The 20,684-nt window shown below is 37.6% G+C and overlaps 1 protein-coding gene and 1 non-coding gene across 13 annotated transcripts in view; one reads left to right on the top strand and one right to left on the bottom strand.

The window, feature by feature from the left end:
• LOC105468283 (neurobeachin like 1) overlaps positions 1-20,684 on the top strand; it is a 211,202-nt gene that overhangs the window by 42,108 nt on the left and 148,410 nt on the right. For 10 of the 12 annotated variants that reach the window (XR_011609986.1, XM_071073225.1, XM_071073223.1 and 7 more), the window contains 3 exons: positions 5,790-5,871; positions 6,684-6,811; positions 16,957-17,039. Coding sequence is in view for 10 of the 12 variants with exons in the window: in XM_071073225.1 (XP_070929326.1) it covers positions 5,790-5,871; positions 6,684-6,811; positions 16,957-17,039 (293 nt within the window). In the remaining 2 variants the exon portion in view is untranslated. Of the gene's footprint in view, positions 1-2,377; positions 2,451-5,789; positions 5,872-6,683; positions 6,812-16,956; positions 17,040-20,684 lie in introns of those variants that run through there. The other 2 variants (XM_071073232.1, XM_071073233.1) reach the window with 2 other exon arrangements.
• LOC112424378 (small nucleolar RNA SNORA1) lies at positions 1,674-1,807 on the bottom strand. The gene has a single exon (XR_003015123.1). It is a non-coding gene; the product is annotated as a small nucleolar RNA SNORA1 (small nucleolar RNA).

The raw sequence follows: 20,684 nt of genomic DNA on the forward strand, positions 1-20,684 counted from the left end.
TTTCATTTTATCATTTTACCAAATAAAGTGTAATTATCCTATAAGTTATCATATTTCCCACATTTATAAATTAGGTCTGTGGTGCTTACATTTTGGTATGCATAAATAACAACAAGGAAGCTTAGTAGAATATAGAGCTTGAGCCTTGCTTATGGAAATTCTGTTTCAAAAGGGCTCAAAATCTGGATTTTTCAAGCATTCCACATTCATCTGCGTATAAGAATTCAAGAACCATTGGTTTAGGGGCATCTGCATATAAGAATTCAAGAACCATTGGTTTATTGGTTCATATTCCTCTTGAAACCTATCTTCATTTCGGAAGCCACATTCTATATCTTTAAATCTATTTTCTTTTTGGGCGCCACTTTCTGTAACATACATTATTTGTTTTATAAATATTTTATAATTAATTACTAGATGAATAGGGACTGAATTTTCCTCTTAGTCACCTTTGGCTTAATTTCTCATTGCCTTTGCAGGAATTATGGAATGACTGAGCAATAATTTCTAAAACATTTCACCCCTAATTTAGGCTCTCCCAGAGCCTTAGACATGTTTTTATTTTTGTGTTTTTCCTCATCCTTAAAATTTGGAAACATAATACAAGAATTATAAGGGTTGAAGGATGCAGCCGGGTACGGTGGCTCACACCTGTAATCCCAGCACTTTGGGAGGCCGAGGAGGTGTATCACTTGAGGTCAGGAGTTTGAGACCAGCTTAGCCAACATGGTGAAACCCTGTCTCTCCAAAAAAATACAAAAATTAGCCAGGCGTGGTGGCGGGTGCCTGAAATCCCAGCTACTCAGGAGGCTGAGAGGCAGGAGAATTGCTTGAACCTGGGAGGCGGAGGTTTCAGTGAGCCGAGATCATGCTATTGCACTTCAGCCTGGGTGACAGAGCGAGACTCTTCTCAAAAAAAAAAAAAAAAAAAAAAAAAGGTTAAAGGAAATGGGTTTATTCAGGTAGTAAGACATAAGTTGATCTCTGATAATTTGCTATATTTTCCTGCTAGCTACCTACTACAATTTTGCTGAAATCAAAAATCCTACAGATATTTGTTGTAAATTCATTATATTTAGATTTTGGTAATAGAGGGAAGCACTGGAATGCTCAACACATTTTTTTGGTTGAAAAAAATGTTTTGGGTAGGAGATAGTTTCTAATTATAAATTTAATGTTTAATAGCTACCAGTCACAGAACATGTTTCTATTTCCAGAGACCTCACTTTACGTTTTTAAAGCTCCTTTTAAAAACTTTAATACACTTTATGTTTTAGAGCTGTTTTTATATAAATCTAGAATTCCCGCATACTCCTTTCCCATACCCCTCAGTTTCCTCTATTATTAATATCTTACATTAGTATGATACATTTATTACGGCTGATGAACCAGTATTTATATATTATTAACTAAGGTCCATATGCACGTTAGGGTTCACTATTTGTGTTGCATAGTTTCATGGGTTTTGACTAATTTATATTGTCATATATAAATTTGACATAATCCATCATTATAGGATCATATAGAATAGTTTCCCTACACTAAAAATGGCCTGTGCTCCACATATTCATTCCTTACACACCCACACACATATACACACACACCCCACACCCCTTCCCGCCCCAACCTCTGGCAACCACTGATTTTTTTTTTTTTTTTCTCATAAGTATATCAAATGTTACAGGTCTCATTGTCACCACTGCAATGTGTGTACTGTGATGGAAGCATAGCCTCTGTCTCAGTTTAGCCACATTAACTTTTTTGGACACCATGATCAACAGTACCCATTCTCATCTAGAATGAGGCTTAACCACTGATATTTTAATGGTGTCTTTAGTTTTGCTTTCACCAGAGTGTCATAATTAGAATCATACAGAATGTAGCCTTTTCAGACTGGCTTCCTTCACTTAGCAATATGCATTTAAGGGTCCCGCATGACTTTTCTTGTTTGTTTGTTTGTTTGTTAGACAAGGTCTTACTCTGTCAACTACACTGGAGTGCAGTGGCTTGGTAAGGGCTCTTTGCATCCTTGACCTCCCGGTCTCATTATCTTTCCACCTCAGCCTCTGAGTAGCTGAGACTACAGGTACATGCTACCATGCCCAGTTATTATTATTATTATTTTGTATTTTTTGTAGAGAAGGAGTTTCGCCATGTTGCCCAAGCTGGTCTCAAACTCCAGGGCTCAAGCGATCCTTCTGCCTTGATCAAACGGGGACTATAGGCATGAGCCACCGTACCTGACCCTCCTCCATGTCTTTTTGTAGCTTGATAGCCCATTTCTTTTTGTCACAGAATAATACTCTACTTATGGACATACCACAGTTTGTTTATTCATTCCCCTGTTGCAGGACATCTTGGTTACTTCCAGTTTTTGGCAGTCATGAATAAAGCTGCTACAAACATCTGTGTGCAGATTTTGCATACACATAAGTTTTGAACTCATTTAGGTAAATACTGAAGAATATAATTGCTGTGTCATATGGTAAGCTTATGTTTAGCTTTGTCAGTGCAAAATTGTCTTCCAAAATGGCTATACCATTTTGCATTCCCACCAACAATGAATGAGAGTTCCTGTTGCTCTCGATGGTTTCCAATACTGGATTATACTGTTCTTTTAGATTTTAGTCGTTTTAATAGGTGTTTGTAGTATCTCATTGTTTTAATTTGCAATTTCCTAATGACAAAAGATGTTCACCATCTTTTCATATGGCTATATACCATTTGTATCTTCTTTGGTAAAGTGTCTATTTAGATCTTTTGCTCATTTTTAAAAATTGGGTTGTTTTCTTATTAAGTTTTAAGACATCTTTGACTGTTTTGAGATGTAATTCCTTTATCAGTTATCTGGGGTTTTTTTTTTTTTTTTTTTTTTTTTGTAGTTGTCGTCGTGGTTTTGAGACAGGTTTTTACTCTGTTGCCCAGGTGCAATGAGTTCTGTTGCCTGAGGTGCAGTGGCGTGATCATAGCTCACTGCATCCTCAAGTTATCCTCCTACTTCAGTACCCCACACCCCAAGTAATTGGGACCACAGGTACATGCCACCATACTTGGCTGATGTTTTTTAATTTTTTATTTTTTGTAGAGATGAGGTCTCGCTATATTGCCCAGGCTGGTCTGTAACTCCTGGGCTCAAGCGATCCTCCCACCTCACCCTCCCAAAATATTGGGATTACAGGCATGAGCCACTGTGTCTGGCAGGTATCTGGTTTGTAAATATTTTTTGATAGTCTGTGACTTGTCTTTTTATTCTTTTAATAGTGTTTTGCAAAGCAGAAGCTTTTAATTTTAATGAAGTTTGACTTAACTTTTTTCTTTCATGGATTATGCTTTTTTAAAAAAATTGAGACAGAGTCTTGCTTCATCACCCAGGCTGGAGTGTACTGACATGATCATGGCTCACTACAGCCTCAATCTCCCTGGCTCAAGTGATCCTCCCACCTCAACCTTCTGAGTAGCTGGTAGGCACACCACCATGTCTGGCCAATTGTTTTAAAAAAAATTATTGTCCTGCTGGCTGGGCACAGTGGCTCAGGCCTGTAATCCCAGCACTTTGAGAGGCCGAGGCAAGCCGATCATTTGAGTTCAGGAGTTCCAGACCAGCCTGGCCAACATAGTGAAACCCCGTCTCTACTAAAAATACAAAAATTAGCTAGGAATGGCGCCACACACTTGTAATCCCAGCTACTTGGGAGGCTGAGGCGGGAGAATTGCTTTAACCCAGGAGGCAGAGGTTGCAGTGAGCCGAGATCACGCCACGGCACTCCAGCCTGGGTGACAGAGCAAGACTCCATCTCAAAAAAAAAAAAAATTTTTTTTTTTAAATTACTGTCTTGCTATGTTGCCCAGGCTAGTCTCGAATTCCTGGGCTCATGCAATCCTCCTGCCTCAGCTTCTCAAAGTGTTGGGATTACAGACAGGCATGAACCACTACACCCAACCTCTTTTTCTTTTACTTTTGCTCGTATTGTAGGTCTGTTTTTTTTGTGTATTGTTTCTTTTGATTTTCAAACTTGTGTTGCCTTCTCATGTAAGTTGTTGTTTTTGAGTAAGTGTTGGTTATTATTTTTGAAAAATCGTAGAGATACTTTTAGGCTGGGGATACTACTGTCTTTGTTCTCAGTTAATGTACATTAGTTTTTGGAAAAGTATCCCTCTAATACAGTGAATGATTAAGCTGACTTGGACTTAGTCTCTGTGACTACTAATCTATTTTCATTTCACCTTTACTTCTTGAGTGTTGCCTTTTGGGATCTTAAGCCACAGCCTTAGAGACAGTCATTTTCGGGCTCTGAATTCTAATTTTTGTCCCTTTTGAGCACTGTGAGACTGTCAGATGCAATCAGCAGCTTCTTATTGTTTCATCTACCCCTGTCAGGACTGGTAGAAGTCATTAGTGCAAAAATGGATCTAAATGCAGCTCTCATCTCTTTCTGTGTTTCTTTGTTCTGTATCTTGGATCTGTGGTTTTTCACTTCCTTATTAATTTTCCCCTGACTTTAAACAGATTTTTAAAAAAATGTTTTGTCCATGTTTTCTAGTTGTTGTCAGGGAGAGGACTGATCTTAGTCCACTATTATTGGAAGCAGAATTCTTGCAGAAGCTTCCAATTTTGCCTCTGCCTTACCCTGTTTTCTCCAAGTTGTCATGCCAGTCTGACTTCTTACATTAAGAAGTCTGTTGGTTGGGTGGGTGTGGTGGCTGACACCTGTAATCCCAGCCCTTTGGGAGGCTGAGGCAGGAGGATTGCTTGAGCCCGGGAGTTCAAGACCAGCCTGGGCAACAAAGTGAGACCCTCATCTCAACAAAAAATTTTAAAAGTTAGCCAGGGCTAGTGGCACATACCTGTAGTCCCAGCTTCTCAGGAAGTTGGGGTGGGAGGATTACATGAGCCCAAGAGTTTGATGCTGCAGAACACTATGATTGTACCACTTTGCTCTAGCCTGGGCAGCCGAGCAAGACCCCATCTCTTAAAAAAGAAGTCTATTCATTCTGTTAATTTTTCTAAAATTAGCATTTACTGGATTTTAAGACATAAAATGTTTTACAAGATCACAATATCTCATAACAAAATTAATGAATGTTGCTTTTTTATTATGTCAAGGAAAAGATTTTAGATATAATGAATATTATCATGTTTTACCTCAGTCTTATAAAAATGGAATAAAAATGAGGGACCACATTTTAGTTAAACACCAAGCACTTACAAACCCACTGCTTTAAACAAAATATGATGCTGTGCCCTCTTAGAGTGAGTAAAGATGCTGTTAGCCCTTTTTCAAGGACTTTTAATGTAGTTGAGGAAATATGACAGCCTTAAAAGGGAACTGTAATTCAAAAAGCAAAGTGAAGATGATTATACTGCACATGTGTTATAATGCCAACAGTATATACGGAAAAGAAAACTAAGAATCTGCATAGGGACAAAAAATCTGTAAGGAAATAATGTAGATGTACATAGTTTCTTATTTTGAGATTGCAAGATATTGGTGTTTATTTTTTCTTTTCTGTTTCTACTTTGTGATATTTTCCAATTTTCAGTAATAAATAGAGGCTAATCAGCATATACTTTTTAAACATTCTCTGTCTATAGTAGTTAAATGGTGCTTGAGGTATTTTTCACAGTCTTGGTGGGAGAGCAGTTATATAACCATATTGATTTTATGTTTTAATAAATGTCATTTGCATTTTGTTTGCCAACTTGTATTCTCATAATTCAAGCTGAATTCACGAACATATGTTTTGTTCAACATTCATGTGTAAAAAATTAAAGTCTCTTTTTCTCACAGAAATCTATCAAATGTGGAAGAAATTGGGACTTGCTCGTACATTAATTATGTCATCACCATGACAACGCTCTATATTCAGCAAGTAAGTGTGAACTAATCATTTTTGTCACTTTACTGAGAGCAACTAGGTTTTACTTTTTGTTTGTTTGTTTGTTTGAGATGAAGTTTCGCTCTTGTTGCCCAGGCTGGAGTACAATGGCCCGATCTCGGCTCACCACAGCCTCCACCTCCCGGGTTCAAGTGAGTCTCCTGCCTCAGCCTCCCAAGTAGCTGGGATTACAGGCATGCCCCACTGCGCCCGGCCAACTTTTGTATTTTTAGTAGAGACGGGGTTTCTCCATGTTGGTTAGGCTGGTCTCAAACTCCTGACCTCAGGTGATCTGCCTGCCTCGGCCTCCCAGAGTGCTGGGATTACAGGCGTGAGCCACCGAGCCCGGCCTACTTTTTTTTTATATTATAGTCAGTATAGTTAAATATTTTCAGAAGAGGTAATAATTGAGAAGAGACTTAAACTTATTGTTGGGTAATATATATTTCAGAAATCTTGTACATATTACCTAAATGTAGACAAGTAGTTATTATATATACTGTTATTTAATTTAAAAATTCAAGTGTTTTATTAATGGCTTTTAAAATGATACAATTTGTGATTTTTATGTATTATTTATCACATATCCTTCTTACTGTAAACATTACTTTTTCAAAAGATGTTTGGCTATTTATTTTAAACCTATCATAGGACATGCTTAAAATCGTAGAGGCTGTATTCAGTCCATGTGATTAAATGACTCTTTTAGTCTCAAAGGGAAAGTTTGGCTTATTTGAATACAAATGACTTATTGTTAGATGATAAGTAAGACATGTCTTTAATTTTATGTTTAACTTTGTTCTCAGTTAAAAAGCAAAAAAAAAGAGAAGGAAATGGCCGATCAGACATCTGTTGAAGAATTTGTGATCCATGCATTGGCATTTTGTGAAAGCTTATATGATCCATATCGGAATTGGAGACATAGAATTTCAGGGTATGTCTTATAAATAATAATGTTCATTTAAAACCTGAGTGTCATAATATATCTGATTCTTCAAAGCAGGTCTCCTCTATGAAAGCAATTGGAAAGAAGTATATAAGACCCACAGGTTTAACTCTGAGCTAGAGAAATATGTTGGAGGGAATGAATTAGTGATAAATTCTACTTCTGAATAATTACATATACCCTGAACTTGTATTTTGCAATACAATTTTGAGTACTAATAATCTGATAAGAAATGTTAAAGGCGTAGTAACATCAAATACAGTATAAATGTTTTTCAGGAAAAGTTCTTTTTTTAAAAATGTACTTTATAATTAGAAAATGCTTTTTAGCAGTATTTTGTCCATTTCTTTTTTTTTTTTTTTTTTTTTGAGATGGAGTTTTGCTGTCACCAGGCTGGAGTGCAGTGGCATGATCTCAGTTCACTGCAACCTCCACCTCCCGGGTTCAAGCAGTTTTCCCGCCTCAGCCTCCTGCGTAGCTGGGATTACAAGAGTGCCCCACCACACCCGGCTAATTTTTGTATTTTTAGTAGAGATGGAATTTCACCATGTTGACCAGGATGGTGTCGATCTCCTGATTTCGTGATCTACCTGCCTTGGCCTCCCAAAGTGCTGGGAGCCACCGTGCCCGGCCTTTGTCCATTTATTTTTAACTGTAGAGTTTATGTCATCAGGATCCCATAAGGAAAACAGAAACCACACTAAATATTTTTATTTTTATTTTTAGACATGAGATCTCACTATGTTGCCCAGACTAGTCTTGAATTCCTAGGCTCAAGTAGTCCTCCCACCTTAGCCTCCCAAAGTACTGGGATTATACCCATGAACCACTGCACCCAGCCTCCTCAAACTAGATATTTTAAAAGAGAGGATCTAATACAAGGAAATTGATAAACAAATATTGGAGAATTGACAAAGCAAAGGTAGGACATTAACTTTAGGAAACAGCTGCTTTCCCTGCAGTCATGGGAACAAAGGGAAGAGAATGAAGTTACCAGAATCTAGACTTTGGAGAAGATGCCCTACAGCACTGTGGTTCAGACCTCTGAGGAAGGAGCGTTGCATAGCTGGTGCTGATATCTCTTGAGCGGTCAAGAGGCTCCTTCTGGGATTGCCAAAAATAAGCTGAAGACAGGAACCAACCGCCATTGCTAAAATTAAGAATTCTTGCTGGTGTGATGCTGATGAGTATACAGAAAAAGAGCAGTGTGAACCAATCCTTGCTCTCTTTCTTCCACGCTTCATCTAGTACCCTCTATTAGGGAGCCCAAAAGGGAGGCGGCTGGAAAAAGAAAGTTTGCATGATGCCTGTCCCAGCATCACAAAGCAGAGAGAATATAGAAGAGTGGGTTGGTAGCTTGGTGACAATAGCTTAATTACCAGTACGGAGCTCAAAGAGAAGAATTTTAAAGTCACATACTGTTCTTACCTGTGGGCACAGATTACAAAGAATTGTATCATCACTCTCAATCAGACCTCTTTTTTAAATCTCCCAAATCTCCTCAAGATTTCCATTTTCATTTTCAACTTAGCCTGACCAATTTGTAAATAATTTCTACTTCCTGCAACTTGATTGCGAAATTTCATTACTAAATTATTTTTATAGATTTTTCAGGGTTTCCAGGGTAGTATAGCCCCCATACCATTAGATGATGGTGAAGAATTGATAACCAAGAGAACATTTATATATACTATGTAGTAGCACTTTTTGTATGTTCTATATAGTGATATAATATTTTATTGAAATCAGAATACATCCTTGGAGATGGAGATTGGGAAAATGTTGGTTAAAGATACAAAATTTCAGTTAGACAGGAGGAATAAATTATGCATCAGTAACAAACAAGGGAATTAGAATAACAAAAGATTTACTTCTTTTTCATGTTGTCTGTCTATTGTGGGTAAGCAGAGAGTCTCTACTCATCATAGTCACTAAAGGTCCCAGGCTAACAGAGCAGCCAGCATTTTAGCCTTTGTAGTCACCAAGTGTGAGAGAAAAAGTTTTGAAAGGTGTCAAATTGGCAATTTAATGTTCTTGTCTTGTCTGGTCATGCTACATGACACATGTTATTTTCATTCTGAACTCATTGGCCAGAACTGTGATTACATGTCCCCGTCTGTCCCTGTCTACTACAGTTGGGCCAAGTTAAAATCTACCATGTGACTAGAAGGGGTAGAAATAGTTGGCAATTAGTGCCGTGACTACTTTTTATCTCTGCTTATGCCCTGCTTATGAGTCTTTAAAAGTACAAAAAGGGAGCCGGATGTGGTGGCTCATGCCTGTTGTCCCAGCTACTGGGGATGCTGAGGTGGGAGGACTGCTTGAGCCTAAGAGTTCAAGGCTTCAGTTAGCTATAGAGACCTGTCTTTTTAAAAAACGATACAAAGAGACACTTAACAGTGCTTCATCTGTAGTCTTTATACTCATTAGCACTTTGGTTCTAACTAATCAGCGTTCCCGCGTTTTGACATGTATGCCAGAGATTTCTCTAAGGAAAGTGTATCTCTTCCTCCTCTTCCTCCTACTCTTGCTACTTCTCCATCCTCCGCCTTAGACTTTTCAGCAATGGCAAATCTAAGGGAACATATTTTAAGTTTTGAAACAATGGCATAACTTTTCTTTATAGACAGCAAGACAGATACAGAAAGAGGAACATAAAACCAGTCTGAAAATGGCAGAAGAGAGGCTTTTAAAGGAATCTTTAATAATAGCAAAATGAATTTAAAGATGGGGAGAGAAGATTTATTAAAGGTAGTTTTGATAACAAATTAGATAAAATTGGTAGCTAAAAACAGTTTTTGAGAGTCAAAAAGAAGACAAATTTTTTGATAACAACTCTTTATTAAAAAGGAAAATACAACAAATATTATTACACCAAAAAAGAGTAATTTTCCTATATAATGTAGAAAACATATACAGATAACCAAAACTTGCCAGATGAGGCCAGTGAGAAAATTCCAAATGTTAACAAAACCACATTTTTCAATGGCCCATTAATCAGAGAACTTTAAAAATTACATAAAAATTAAAATTACCTTCATATAGGAATACATTTTAATTTATCCAGAGATCCAACACACTTAAGAGAGAAGAATTTTACTAATTTAATTTTTTAAAAATCCACTACCTATTAAACTCATGTAGCATTGCTGAAAGAGTATCTACAGAATTTTCACATTGAGGTTTTCTTGCGGAAGTAGAAATCAAAAGTACAGAGACCCTCTTTAGCAATGAACCACTGATAAGCAAAATATTTACAATGAGAATAACATTCCACTTATGTGCATTTCTGAGCATTAATTTACATCAGGCTTTCCAGTTTACCAACTTTTATAGAATTTCTTCCTAGTGAGAGTTTTACAAAACTTTTGAAGTAATTGTTAAATTTAAAAACATTTCTGTATTTTCTACACTGCTATGCTTCCAATCCAGAGTGCTCTCACATTTATAAGGTCCATCTACAGTTTGTTACCATGTATCTTGAACATGTGTTAGACAATTAGACAAATGAAGGTACTCTCACACTCTGTACATTTATAGGAATTTTTAAAAAATGAGTTCAAGTATCAAATGAAACTTATGAACTAAAGAAATTACCACACATTTAAATTTATAAGGCTTATCTCCACTGACTTCTTACATATTTCAAAGAAAAATGGAAGAACTGAAGGCTTTGCCACATTTCTAAGAATTATAGGGTTTTTCTCTATTGGGAACCCTTTTATGTCCTTGAAAGAAATTGGGAAAACTGAGGACTTTGCCAGTTTTTTTACATTCATTTTTCCCCCAGTATGAGTTTTTCTTAGTTTTCAAAGGGAATGGGGAAAATTGCATGTTTTCCAGTATTCCTCACAATCCCACTATGTGTTTTTTCATTTGTTCTAATAGAACTAGAACATCTGAAGTCTTTACCACATTTCTTCCATTCACATGGTTTTTTTCCAATATGACTTCTTTCATGCTGTTGAAAGGATCTGGGAGAAGAGAAGGCTTTACCACTTTACTTATATCCAAGGGTTTCTCTTCAGTTTGAGTTCTTTCATGTCATCAAAGGGAACTGGAAAGTGTGAATGATTTACCACATTTTTGACATTCCCAAGGCTTTTCTCCACTGTGAGCCTTTGTATGCTTACGAAGGAAACTGGAAGTTGTAAAGGCTTTACCACATTCTCTGCATCTATAGGGTTTCTCTCCAGTATGAATCATTTCATGTTGTTGAAGGACATAGGAAGAAGTTAATAATTTATCACATTTCTTGCTTGTATAGGGTTTCTCTCCTCTATGAGTTCTTTCATGTTCGTGACGTTTCTGGAATAATCGAAGTCTTTACCACAATGTTTACATTTATAGGATTTTTTTCCTCCAGTGTGAGTTTTCTGGTGCATTTTAAATAAACTGGGGAAAATAAAGTTTTCCCCACATACTGTACATTTATAAAATCCATTATCACTGTGCATTACCATGTGTCTTCAAACACCTGTGAGAGAAAGGCTTTCCCACATTGTTTACATTTATATGGCTTCATTTCACAGTCCTCACACTCAAATAGTTTGTGTCCAGAGTGAGATACAATATACCTGTGAGACACAATATACCTATGTAGAGATGTATGACATATGAAGACTTTTCCACACATTCTGCATACACATGATTTTACTTCAGTAGAAACTTTCTTGTTCAGATTAAGATTTGAATTCCGGCTGAAGGTATCTCCACATTGACTATTTTGTTTACCTTCACACAGTCTCTCTACCATATGACTTACATTTCTCCCATATTTTCTGACTGGATCGTCAACATTCTGGTCTTCCCATTTGTTTCCTGTAGAAGCCAAATTCCTGAAGGTTTCCTGTGTCACATCTCTATAAGAGTTTCTTCTGGGAAAAATCCAGCAACGCCCACTCCTTCTGGGTGAAGGTCACAGCCACATCCTCAAAAGTCACTGAGTCCACATTCCAGCTTCCAGCATGCTCCGGCATCTTGCCCGGGGATCTTGCAGGGCCTGCAGGTCACAGGCAACAGAGGCTGCCACAGAACCACCTAAGGCCTCTCAGAGCTGAGGAGAGGGAGCCCGAGCTAGGAGCACAGCCCAGAGACCCAAAAAGAAGAAAATTTTATATGCTATTAACATAATATAGGAAGATAATTCTGCTTATGTAAGATGGCAACAGAAAGGGGGGCAAAGTAGAGGATGAGTAGCAGCATTTAACGAATGCATGCATATATTTGCCAGGAATTACATTAGAAGCCGTGTATGTATTATCTCTAATATGCACAGCAATCTTGCCAGTAATGTAAGAACTGCTTCAAAGATAAATGATAAAGCAGGGAATTCAGACTTGGGTTTCTTTGACTTTGACAGGGAGATTAAAAAATGGAATTAGGAGAAATCCATTGCTCATGGAAGACTTATAGAAAGGAATCTACAGCAATAATTTACACCTTATTTATTAGTCTGATTCTGAAATTAAGTGGAAATTAAGAAGATATATATTTTCTTATTCATTGTTTGTGTTTATTGCTTACCAAAATAGCTAAAGCAGGTTAGAATAGATTTAATTAAAATTAACATAATTCCAAATACAGAGCCATTTAAAACTATTTCTTTTCTTATTTGATGAAAACAAATAGATACTTTTTGTAGATTTGATTAATCTGTTATCTCAATTTTGATTCTACTTACAGAATCTCAGAAAGTTGGAAAGATTTCCTCAAGTGGAACTAAAATAAGTATAGGGAAATAAATCAGCCAGGCATGGTGGCTCACACCTGTAATCCCAGCACTTTAGGAGGCCAAGGCAGGAGGACTGGTTGAGGCCAGGAGTATAAGACCCCATCTAGAAAAAAAAGAAAAAAAAAATTAGCCGGGTGTGGTGATATGTGCCTGTAGTTCCAAGTACTTGGGAGGCTGAGGTGAGAGGATCACTGAGCCCAGGAGTTGAAGCCTGCAGTGAGCTATGATCACACTATTGCATTCCAACCTGGGTGACAGCAAAACCTGAAAGAGAGAAAATGGAGGGAGGGAGGAAGGAAAGGAGGGATGGAGAAAAGGAGAGTAGAGGAGAAAGGAGTGGAAAAAGGAAGGAAAGGAAAGAGGGAGGGAGGGAAGGAAGGAGAAGAGAGAGAGAGAGAAGAAGAAAGAGGAAGAAGAAGAAGGAGAAGAAGAAAGAAGAAGAAGAGAAAAGAGAAAAAGAAATCTTCCTTCAATGTGACTTGTTCATTCATTTAAACATTTGTTCAAAAATATACTTACTGAGTTCCTACTTTGTGACTAGTGCAAGTTTAGTAGGATTCCTTGCCTTGCCAAGAGAAAAAGAATTATGTTAAGGTATGCCCTGTGCCTCCTACTTGTCAAACCTGGGACAGTATATGTACAAAATAATTACAGTAATGAATTATGTAACCATTCAGGAAGAAAATTTATGAGTTCATACCAGTGATAGATAAGGGAGAAGTGAAGGGTGTTGCTTACAGTAAAATTCCAAGTGCCAATTAGTAAATATAGAGGGGATGCTGGAGTTGGGGGAAAAAAACACATTTTGGACACATCATAGTAAGATTGGATCAGGCAAGAATCATTCATGGATGTTAAACCTAGGGGGATGTTTTGGTTGGGAGCATGATGTGTGTATGTTTTTTGTTTGTTTGTTTGTTTTTTTGAGGTGGAGTCTTGCTCTGTCGCCCAGGCTGAAGTGCAATACCGTGATCTCAGCTCACTGCAACCTCTGCCTCACAGGTTCAAACAATTCTCCTGCCTCAGCCTCCCAAGCAGCTGGGATTACAGGCGTGCACCACCATGCCCGGCTAATTTTTTATTTTTAGTCAACACAGGGTTTCACCATATTGGCCAGACAGGTCTTGAACTCTTGACCTCAGGTGATCCGCCTGCGTCAGCCTCCCAAAGTGCTAGGATTATAGGTGTGAGCCACTGCGCGTGGCCATGTGTGTGGTTTTAAAATGTCTCCCCACAATTACTTATTACTTGTAATTGAAAAATTAGTAATTATTTTGGACAGTACTGGACCAAATAATCCAGTTGGTTGGATGATCAAAATTAACTGATTATCAGTAAGAAGTAGATGGGTATCATGTCCTCCACATGTGATAACCCTGAGAAGAACACGTCATTGCTTATGTGTTATTCCAGCCAAGCATGCATAGTCTGAATCTAATTGTGAGAAAACAAGTAAACCCCAAGTGAAGAACATTCTAATTTTTAAAAAAAGGAAGGCTGGAGGACAACTTTCTTTAAAAATATCACAAAGAGGGATTCTGGAAATGTTTTAGATTAAAAGAGGCTAAAGAGACACTAAATGCAATACCTCACCCTAGCCTGGAAGCTGTATTGGAAGAGAGAAATGCTACAAAGGATGTTAGTGGGTGAATTGACAAAACTGGAATATGGTTGGTAGATTACATAAAAGTGTTGTATCAGTGTTAAATTTATTGAAGTTTATAACTATACTATGGTGTTATATAAGACTATATCCCTATTAGTAAATATTCACTACAATATTAAGAGATGAAGGACCATGATATATGTGATTTTCTATATATAATGAGGCCGGGCACAGTGGCTCATGCCTGTGGGACACTTTGGGAGGCTGAGGTAGGAGGATCACTTAAACCCAGGAGTTAGAGACCAACCTGGGAAACATAGCAGGACCCCATCCTCACAAAAAATAAAAAAAAAATTAACTGCGTATGGTGGCTTGCACCTGTGGTCCTAGCTTTGCAGGAGGCTGAGATGGGAAGATGGCTTGAGCCCAGGAGTTAGAGGTTACAGTGAACTAGGATAGCACCACTTCACTCCAGTCTGGGCAATAGAGCAAGACCCTGTCTCTAAAAGAAAAAAAAAAATTCGGGATAAAGTGTTAACAGTGAACTTGGGTAAACTCTATTTGATGTTCTTTGATCTATTCTTATTGTTGCAACTTTTGCCAAAACTTGAATTTTTTCCAAATAAAATTAAGAATAATGATTATGTCCTAGGTATGATGTGAGTACAAAAAAGAAGCATGGTGGCCGGGCGCCGTGGCTCACGCCTGTAATCCCAGCACTTTGAGAGGCCAGGGCGGGTGGATCACGAGGTCAGGAGATCGAGACCATCCTGGCTAACACAGTGAAACCCCGTCTCTACTAAAAATACAAAAAAATTAGCCAGGTCTGGTGGCAGGCGCCTGTACTCTCAGCTACTCAGGAGGCTGAGGCAGGAGAATGGCGTGAACCTGGGAGGCGGAGCTTGCAGTGAGCTGAGGTTAGGCCACTGCACTCCAGCCTGGGCGACAGAGCGAGACTACATCTCAAAAAAAAAAACAAACAGCAGGAGCAACATGGTTAAATCAACCAAGGACATAAACTTAGAAAACTGAGATGCAAATAAGTGTTTTACAGCCCTCTCAGACAACCAGTTGATAGGTATTAACATCTGCTAAATGCTAGATGCTTGGCCCAAATATCAAATAATAATGGAGCAATTAACTGTGCTACATTCTACAAATGGTATAAGACTAAGGTTCATTTTTAGCTCTACTAACTTATTGAAAACATGCAGTACAAACTGCTTGTGCTTTAATTTTTGTGTTCTAATGTGTGTAATAGTTCTCACCCCTTTTGTTTATGTTAGCATATTAAATTTTTACCACAAATATATTGGAAATTATGTGCATATGTTACATCTAATACAGGAACTTTAGAATGAGTCATTGATCACAAATTGTAGAAGTACATTTGTATTATGTTAATCAGGTGAGGATGTTTATTGTTTGTAGCGTAGGTTGTCTGGATAGGATACAAGCAATCTAACTAAATTATGGTCTTAGTTAATACCATAATTTATAATGGATGCACAAAATGATAATAATCCCATGGAAAAACCTAACTGAAAGCTGAATTAAATTTTATCCTTTTAAAATTAATTTTTTTACCACATGATTGAATTTTTTATTTGAAACTCCAGTGAATTTTGTATTGTTACAAAAACATGAAAATCTTTGATAATGGTCTTAATTAGATAGGAAGATCTATTAATGTTCTAACATGTTATGTTTGAAATTAAAATAAATACAGCTGGGTTCTGCCTTCCACACACTGGAAATAGGCATAGATTTGGAAAGCAGTGCAGTAGCAAATGAGGTCTAATATGATTTCTAATGAATTTGGATAGTAGATCTGGATCTTTGAACTCTTTATTTTGCTATCACTGAGTCCAGCTATGCTTATCCTATGTGGTTTGTTCTATGATGAATTGAAATTTCTTCTCAGGTTTGAAATAATTATAAGGAAAGTAATTTCAATAGCTCAATTATGGTCATTAAGAAGAAAGCATCTTAGACCAGTGCTTTATCAGTTGATCATATTTAGATGTACAGAATTTCTATGTGGCTGTCCTTTAAATATTTTCTATTTTTGTTGGCTTTAGTAATTTTAAATGCTTTTTTAGGGAATGAAAAAATATCTGTGATTTTGAAAAATTTACCATCTACTAGTTGGAAGTATCATCATAATACTACACTTTATTCTCCAATCTCCACACCACTCTGCCCATCTAAAAGATTCATTTTGTGTTGAATTGAAATGTTCTTGTTAAAAACACGGGCAATTTGTATTGGCTTTATCAAAGCCTGTAGAAAACATAATATCCATCAAAACTACTGAAATTGTCATTAAAAAACAGAAATAATCCCAGCCCATACTGGATCTGTATCCTCAAGATGAAAGAAGCTAATATATGGCCTCATTATTCATTATTATAAAGTTTCAGAAAGTGGCAGAGTAGCCTGGATTTCTGATAAAAATATTCTACTAGTCTGAGCTGTCAGTTTAGCGTTACTGCCGAACAAATTCTTGTACAGATTGGAAATTTTAAGGGCTGGCTTCTTGTTCATTTTACAGTTATTTGGAGATTTAACCTAGCTACCATGTTGCATAATTCAAAAAAATAAATCTTTTAATTGATGAACAGTTCAGTTATTTGCTAGACTTCTTTTCAAGATTATGTGAATCCTAGAGATACATGGTTCAAGACACAAATCAAAAGTAAAATATTAAATATGTTTTATAATTGTTTTTGTAATTGTGTCATGTCTGCTTGCCCATGTTGTAATTTATTATTGACTTCTTTTTAATGATAGACGAAGCCTTAGTACTGTGGAAAAGAGCAGACAGAAATATAAACCAGCTTCTCTCACAGTGGAATTTGTCCCTTTCTTTTATCGTAAGTAACACCTCTAATTTCTCTTGCTATGATTATCATCTTACTCTGATTACTTTTTATTCTTACTCTGATTCTGATCTTGATTCAGCTTTGTTAATTTATAAAATAAAGGTTGTAAGAACTTGTCACTGGAGTAAGGTACATGATTTGTGTTTGGCTGCAATTATTGTACGTGGTTTTATTTAATGTGCTATTCTCAAAAAAAATTTTTTTAGAATAAAAATATTTTAATGATGGTGGTATATTTTATTTTATTTAGTTACTTTTTTATTGAGACGAAGTTGCACGCTGTTGCCCCAGGCTAGAGTACAGTGGCGCGATCTTGGTTCACCGCAGCCTCCACCTCCTGGATTCAAGCAGTTGTCCTGCTTCAGCCTCCCAAAAAGCTGGAATTACAGGCATAGGCCACCACACCCGGCTAATTTTTATATTTTTAGTAGAGACAGGGTTTCACCATGTTGGCCAGGCTGGTCTTGAACTCCTGACCTCAGATAATCCACGCACCTCAGCCTCCCAAAGTGCTGGGATTACAGGCATGAGCCACCATGCCCCATGCCCAACCAATGGTGGTATATTTTAGAACTTCAGAATTTTCACTGAAAATAGGAAACTTGAGAGAGTTAACCCCTATATATGTGACTTATATATGCCATCTTTCAAAAATATAGAATTTGCAGACTATAAAAGGAACACTGTGTGTACCTTGAGTATATATTTCCCATTCAAATTTGTCACTTAACATTTTGCCATATTTGCTTCAGTTCTTTCTTTTCCCTGTGAAATGAAACAGGACAGAAATAGTCCTTTGATTGCTTGCTGAAGATGACTGCAGTACTGACTCTGCTTGACCACCAGTAGTGATACCTAGCTAACTAGGTAATGAAGCTCCACAGTAAACCGTCTCTGGAAACTGGCTTCACTTATAGGATAGAGGACAGGAAACCCAGCATGCTAATAGAACAGTATAAGGTGTTTCTATTCATCAGGAGTCCTCACAGCCATCCAAGGGCTATTCTTAAGTCCTCCAAATGAGGTTATAAAATCAAATTGGTGTGTCAGGGAGCCACTTGGCTTAGAAGTAAAGTATCCCATAGAAGCCTTTGTCTCTTGTATATATAGGTTGTGCACATATTTTGTTAATTTATCCAAAAGTATTGTATATTTTGTACGCTTTGTAAATGGTTTATCTTATTCATTTTTGGGGAGAGATGCAGTCTCATTCTGTTGCTCAGGCTGAAGTACAGTAGTGCAATCATAGCTTGCTATATAACCTCCAACTTGTGAGCTCAGGTGGTCCTCTCACATCAGCCTCCCAAAGATCTAAGACTATAGGCATGTGCCACTGTGCCTGGCTAATATAAACAATTTTTTTTACGGAGACAGAGTCTCACTGTGTTGCCTAGGCTGTTCTCAGACTCCTGGCCTCAAGTGATCCTCCCACCTCAGCCTCTCAAAGTATTGGGATTACAGGTGAGAGCCACCATGCCCAGCCTGATTTGTTTTAAATTGTATTTTTCATTTTTAAAACTTGTATATAGAAATATAATTTGTTTTTGTGTATTGACTTTTATATCCTTGTTCCCACATGTAGAAGGGAAAAAATTCAGTCTTTCACCATTAAATATGTTATTAGCTATATGTTTTTAAAAATAGATGCCCTTTATTAAGTAGAAGAAGTCTTATTCTAACTCTACTTTGCTAATAGTTTTTATTACTGAATGGACGTTGACTTTTTTTTTTTTTACATACTTTTACTACATCTATTTGAGGTGCTTGTTAATTGGCAAAGTACATAGGTTGATTTTCAAATATTAAACTAACATCATATTTCTGGCCTAAACTACCTTTGGTTGTGATTATATAGTTAATTTTTATTTGTCTCTCTCTCTCTCTCTTTTTTTTTTTTTTTTTTGGAGAAACAGGGTGTTGCTGTGTTGCCCAGTCTGGAGTGCTATGGTATAATCATAGCTTACTGTAGCCTCAAACCCCTGGGTTCAAATGATTTTCTTGCCTCAGCCTCCTGAGTACCTAGGACCACAGGATTGTACCATGATAAGCAGTGTATTAGTTTGTTCCCACACTGCCATAAAGTAATACCTGAGACTGGGGTAATTTATAAAGGAAAGAGGTTTAATTGGCTCATGGTTCCGCAGGCAATACAGGAAGCATGACAGCCTCTGCTTCTGGGGAGGCCTCAGGAGCTTTTACTCACGGCAGAAGTCAAAGCAGGAGCAGGACCAAGAGTGAGAAAGCCGGGAGGTGCTAACACTTTTAAATGACCAGATCTCTTGAGAACTCTGTCATTAGAAAAGCACCAAAGGGATGCTGCTAAACTATTCATGAAGGATCCGCCCCCGTGATCCAGTCACTTCCCACCAGGCCCCACCTCCAACACTGGAGATTACAGTTGAACATGAGATTTGGGTGGGGGCATAGATCCAAACCATATCAGCTGGCTAATTTAACAAAATGTTTTTGTAGATATTTTTGTAGATATGGCCTTGCTGTGTTGCCTCCAGACTAGTCTTAAACTCCTAACCTCTGGTAATCCTCCTTCCTCAGTCTTCTAAAGTGCTAGGATTATAGTATATTATCCTTTTTATGTACTACTGCATTTGATTGATTTTTTGTTTAAAAATTTTGTATCTGTTCAAGAACAGTAAGGGTTTCTAGGATTTTTTCCCTTATATGTCTTCTTAGTCTGCTTTGATTGTCATAACAAAATACTGTAGACTGGGTAGCTTAAATAACAGAAATTTATTTCTCATAGTTCTGGAGACTGGAAGGTCCAGCAGGTTTTATTTTCTGGTGAGATCTGACTTTGTGGCTTGCAGATAGTCACCTTCTTGCTGTGTCCTCACATGTTGGAAAAAGACTGTTGTCTCTTCCTCTTCTTATAAAGGCACTAGTTCTCTTTGATCAAGGCTCTACTTTTATGACCTCATTTAACTTTAATCACTTATTTAAAGGCTCTATCTGCAATACAGTCACATAGGGGAGGTGTTAGGGCTTCCACATACTAATTTTGGAGGTACACAGTTCACTCTATACCACTCGGTCCTTGCACCCCTGCCCAATTCATGTACTTATCACATACAGAATACATCCATTTTACCCCAACAGCCCCAAATGTCTTAACTTATTCTCACATCAACTCTGTAAGTCTAAAGTTCAAAATCTTATCTTAATTTCTAAATCTGTTACTGGTTAGACTGAAGTTACAATTCATCCTGACTCAAAATCCCTTTCCAGCTGTAAACCTGTGAAAAGAAATAAGTTATATGTAACCAGAGTACAACATTGGAACAGGTATAGGATACATATTCTCATTCCAAAAGGGAGACAGTGGAAGGAATAAAGGTGTGACAGGTCTCAGGTGAGCCTAAAACCTAGTAGGGTAAATTCTGTTAGGCATTACAGCTTGAGAATAGCCCTCTTTGGTTGATACTGTGTACTCCATGCGCACTGGGTTGCCAGTGTCACCCCCCGCCCCAGGTCTCTGCAAGGGCCCCACCCATAGGGCTGTCTGTGAGGGCAGCCCCACCATTGAGGCACTGGGTAGGTCATCCTGGCCCACAGAAACCTGACCTGTGGTCCTACCCTTTGAAACCAAGGAAGAGGAAACAGCCTTGCCTCCTGGGTCTT

The sequence above is a fragment of the Macaca nemestrina genome, chromosome 11 (genome assembly GCF_043159975.1).
Source record: "Macaca nemestrina isolate mMacNem1 chromosome 11, mMacNem.hap1, whole genome shotgun sequence".
NCBI classification, from domain to species: Eukaryota; Metazoa; Chordata; class Mammalia; order Primates; family Cercopithecidae; genus Macaca; species Macaca nemestrina.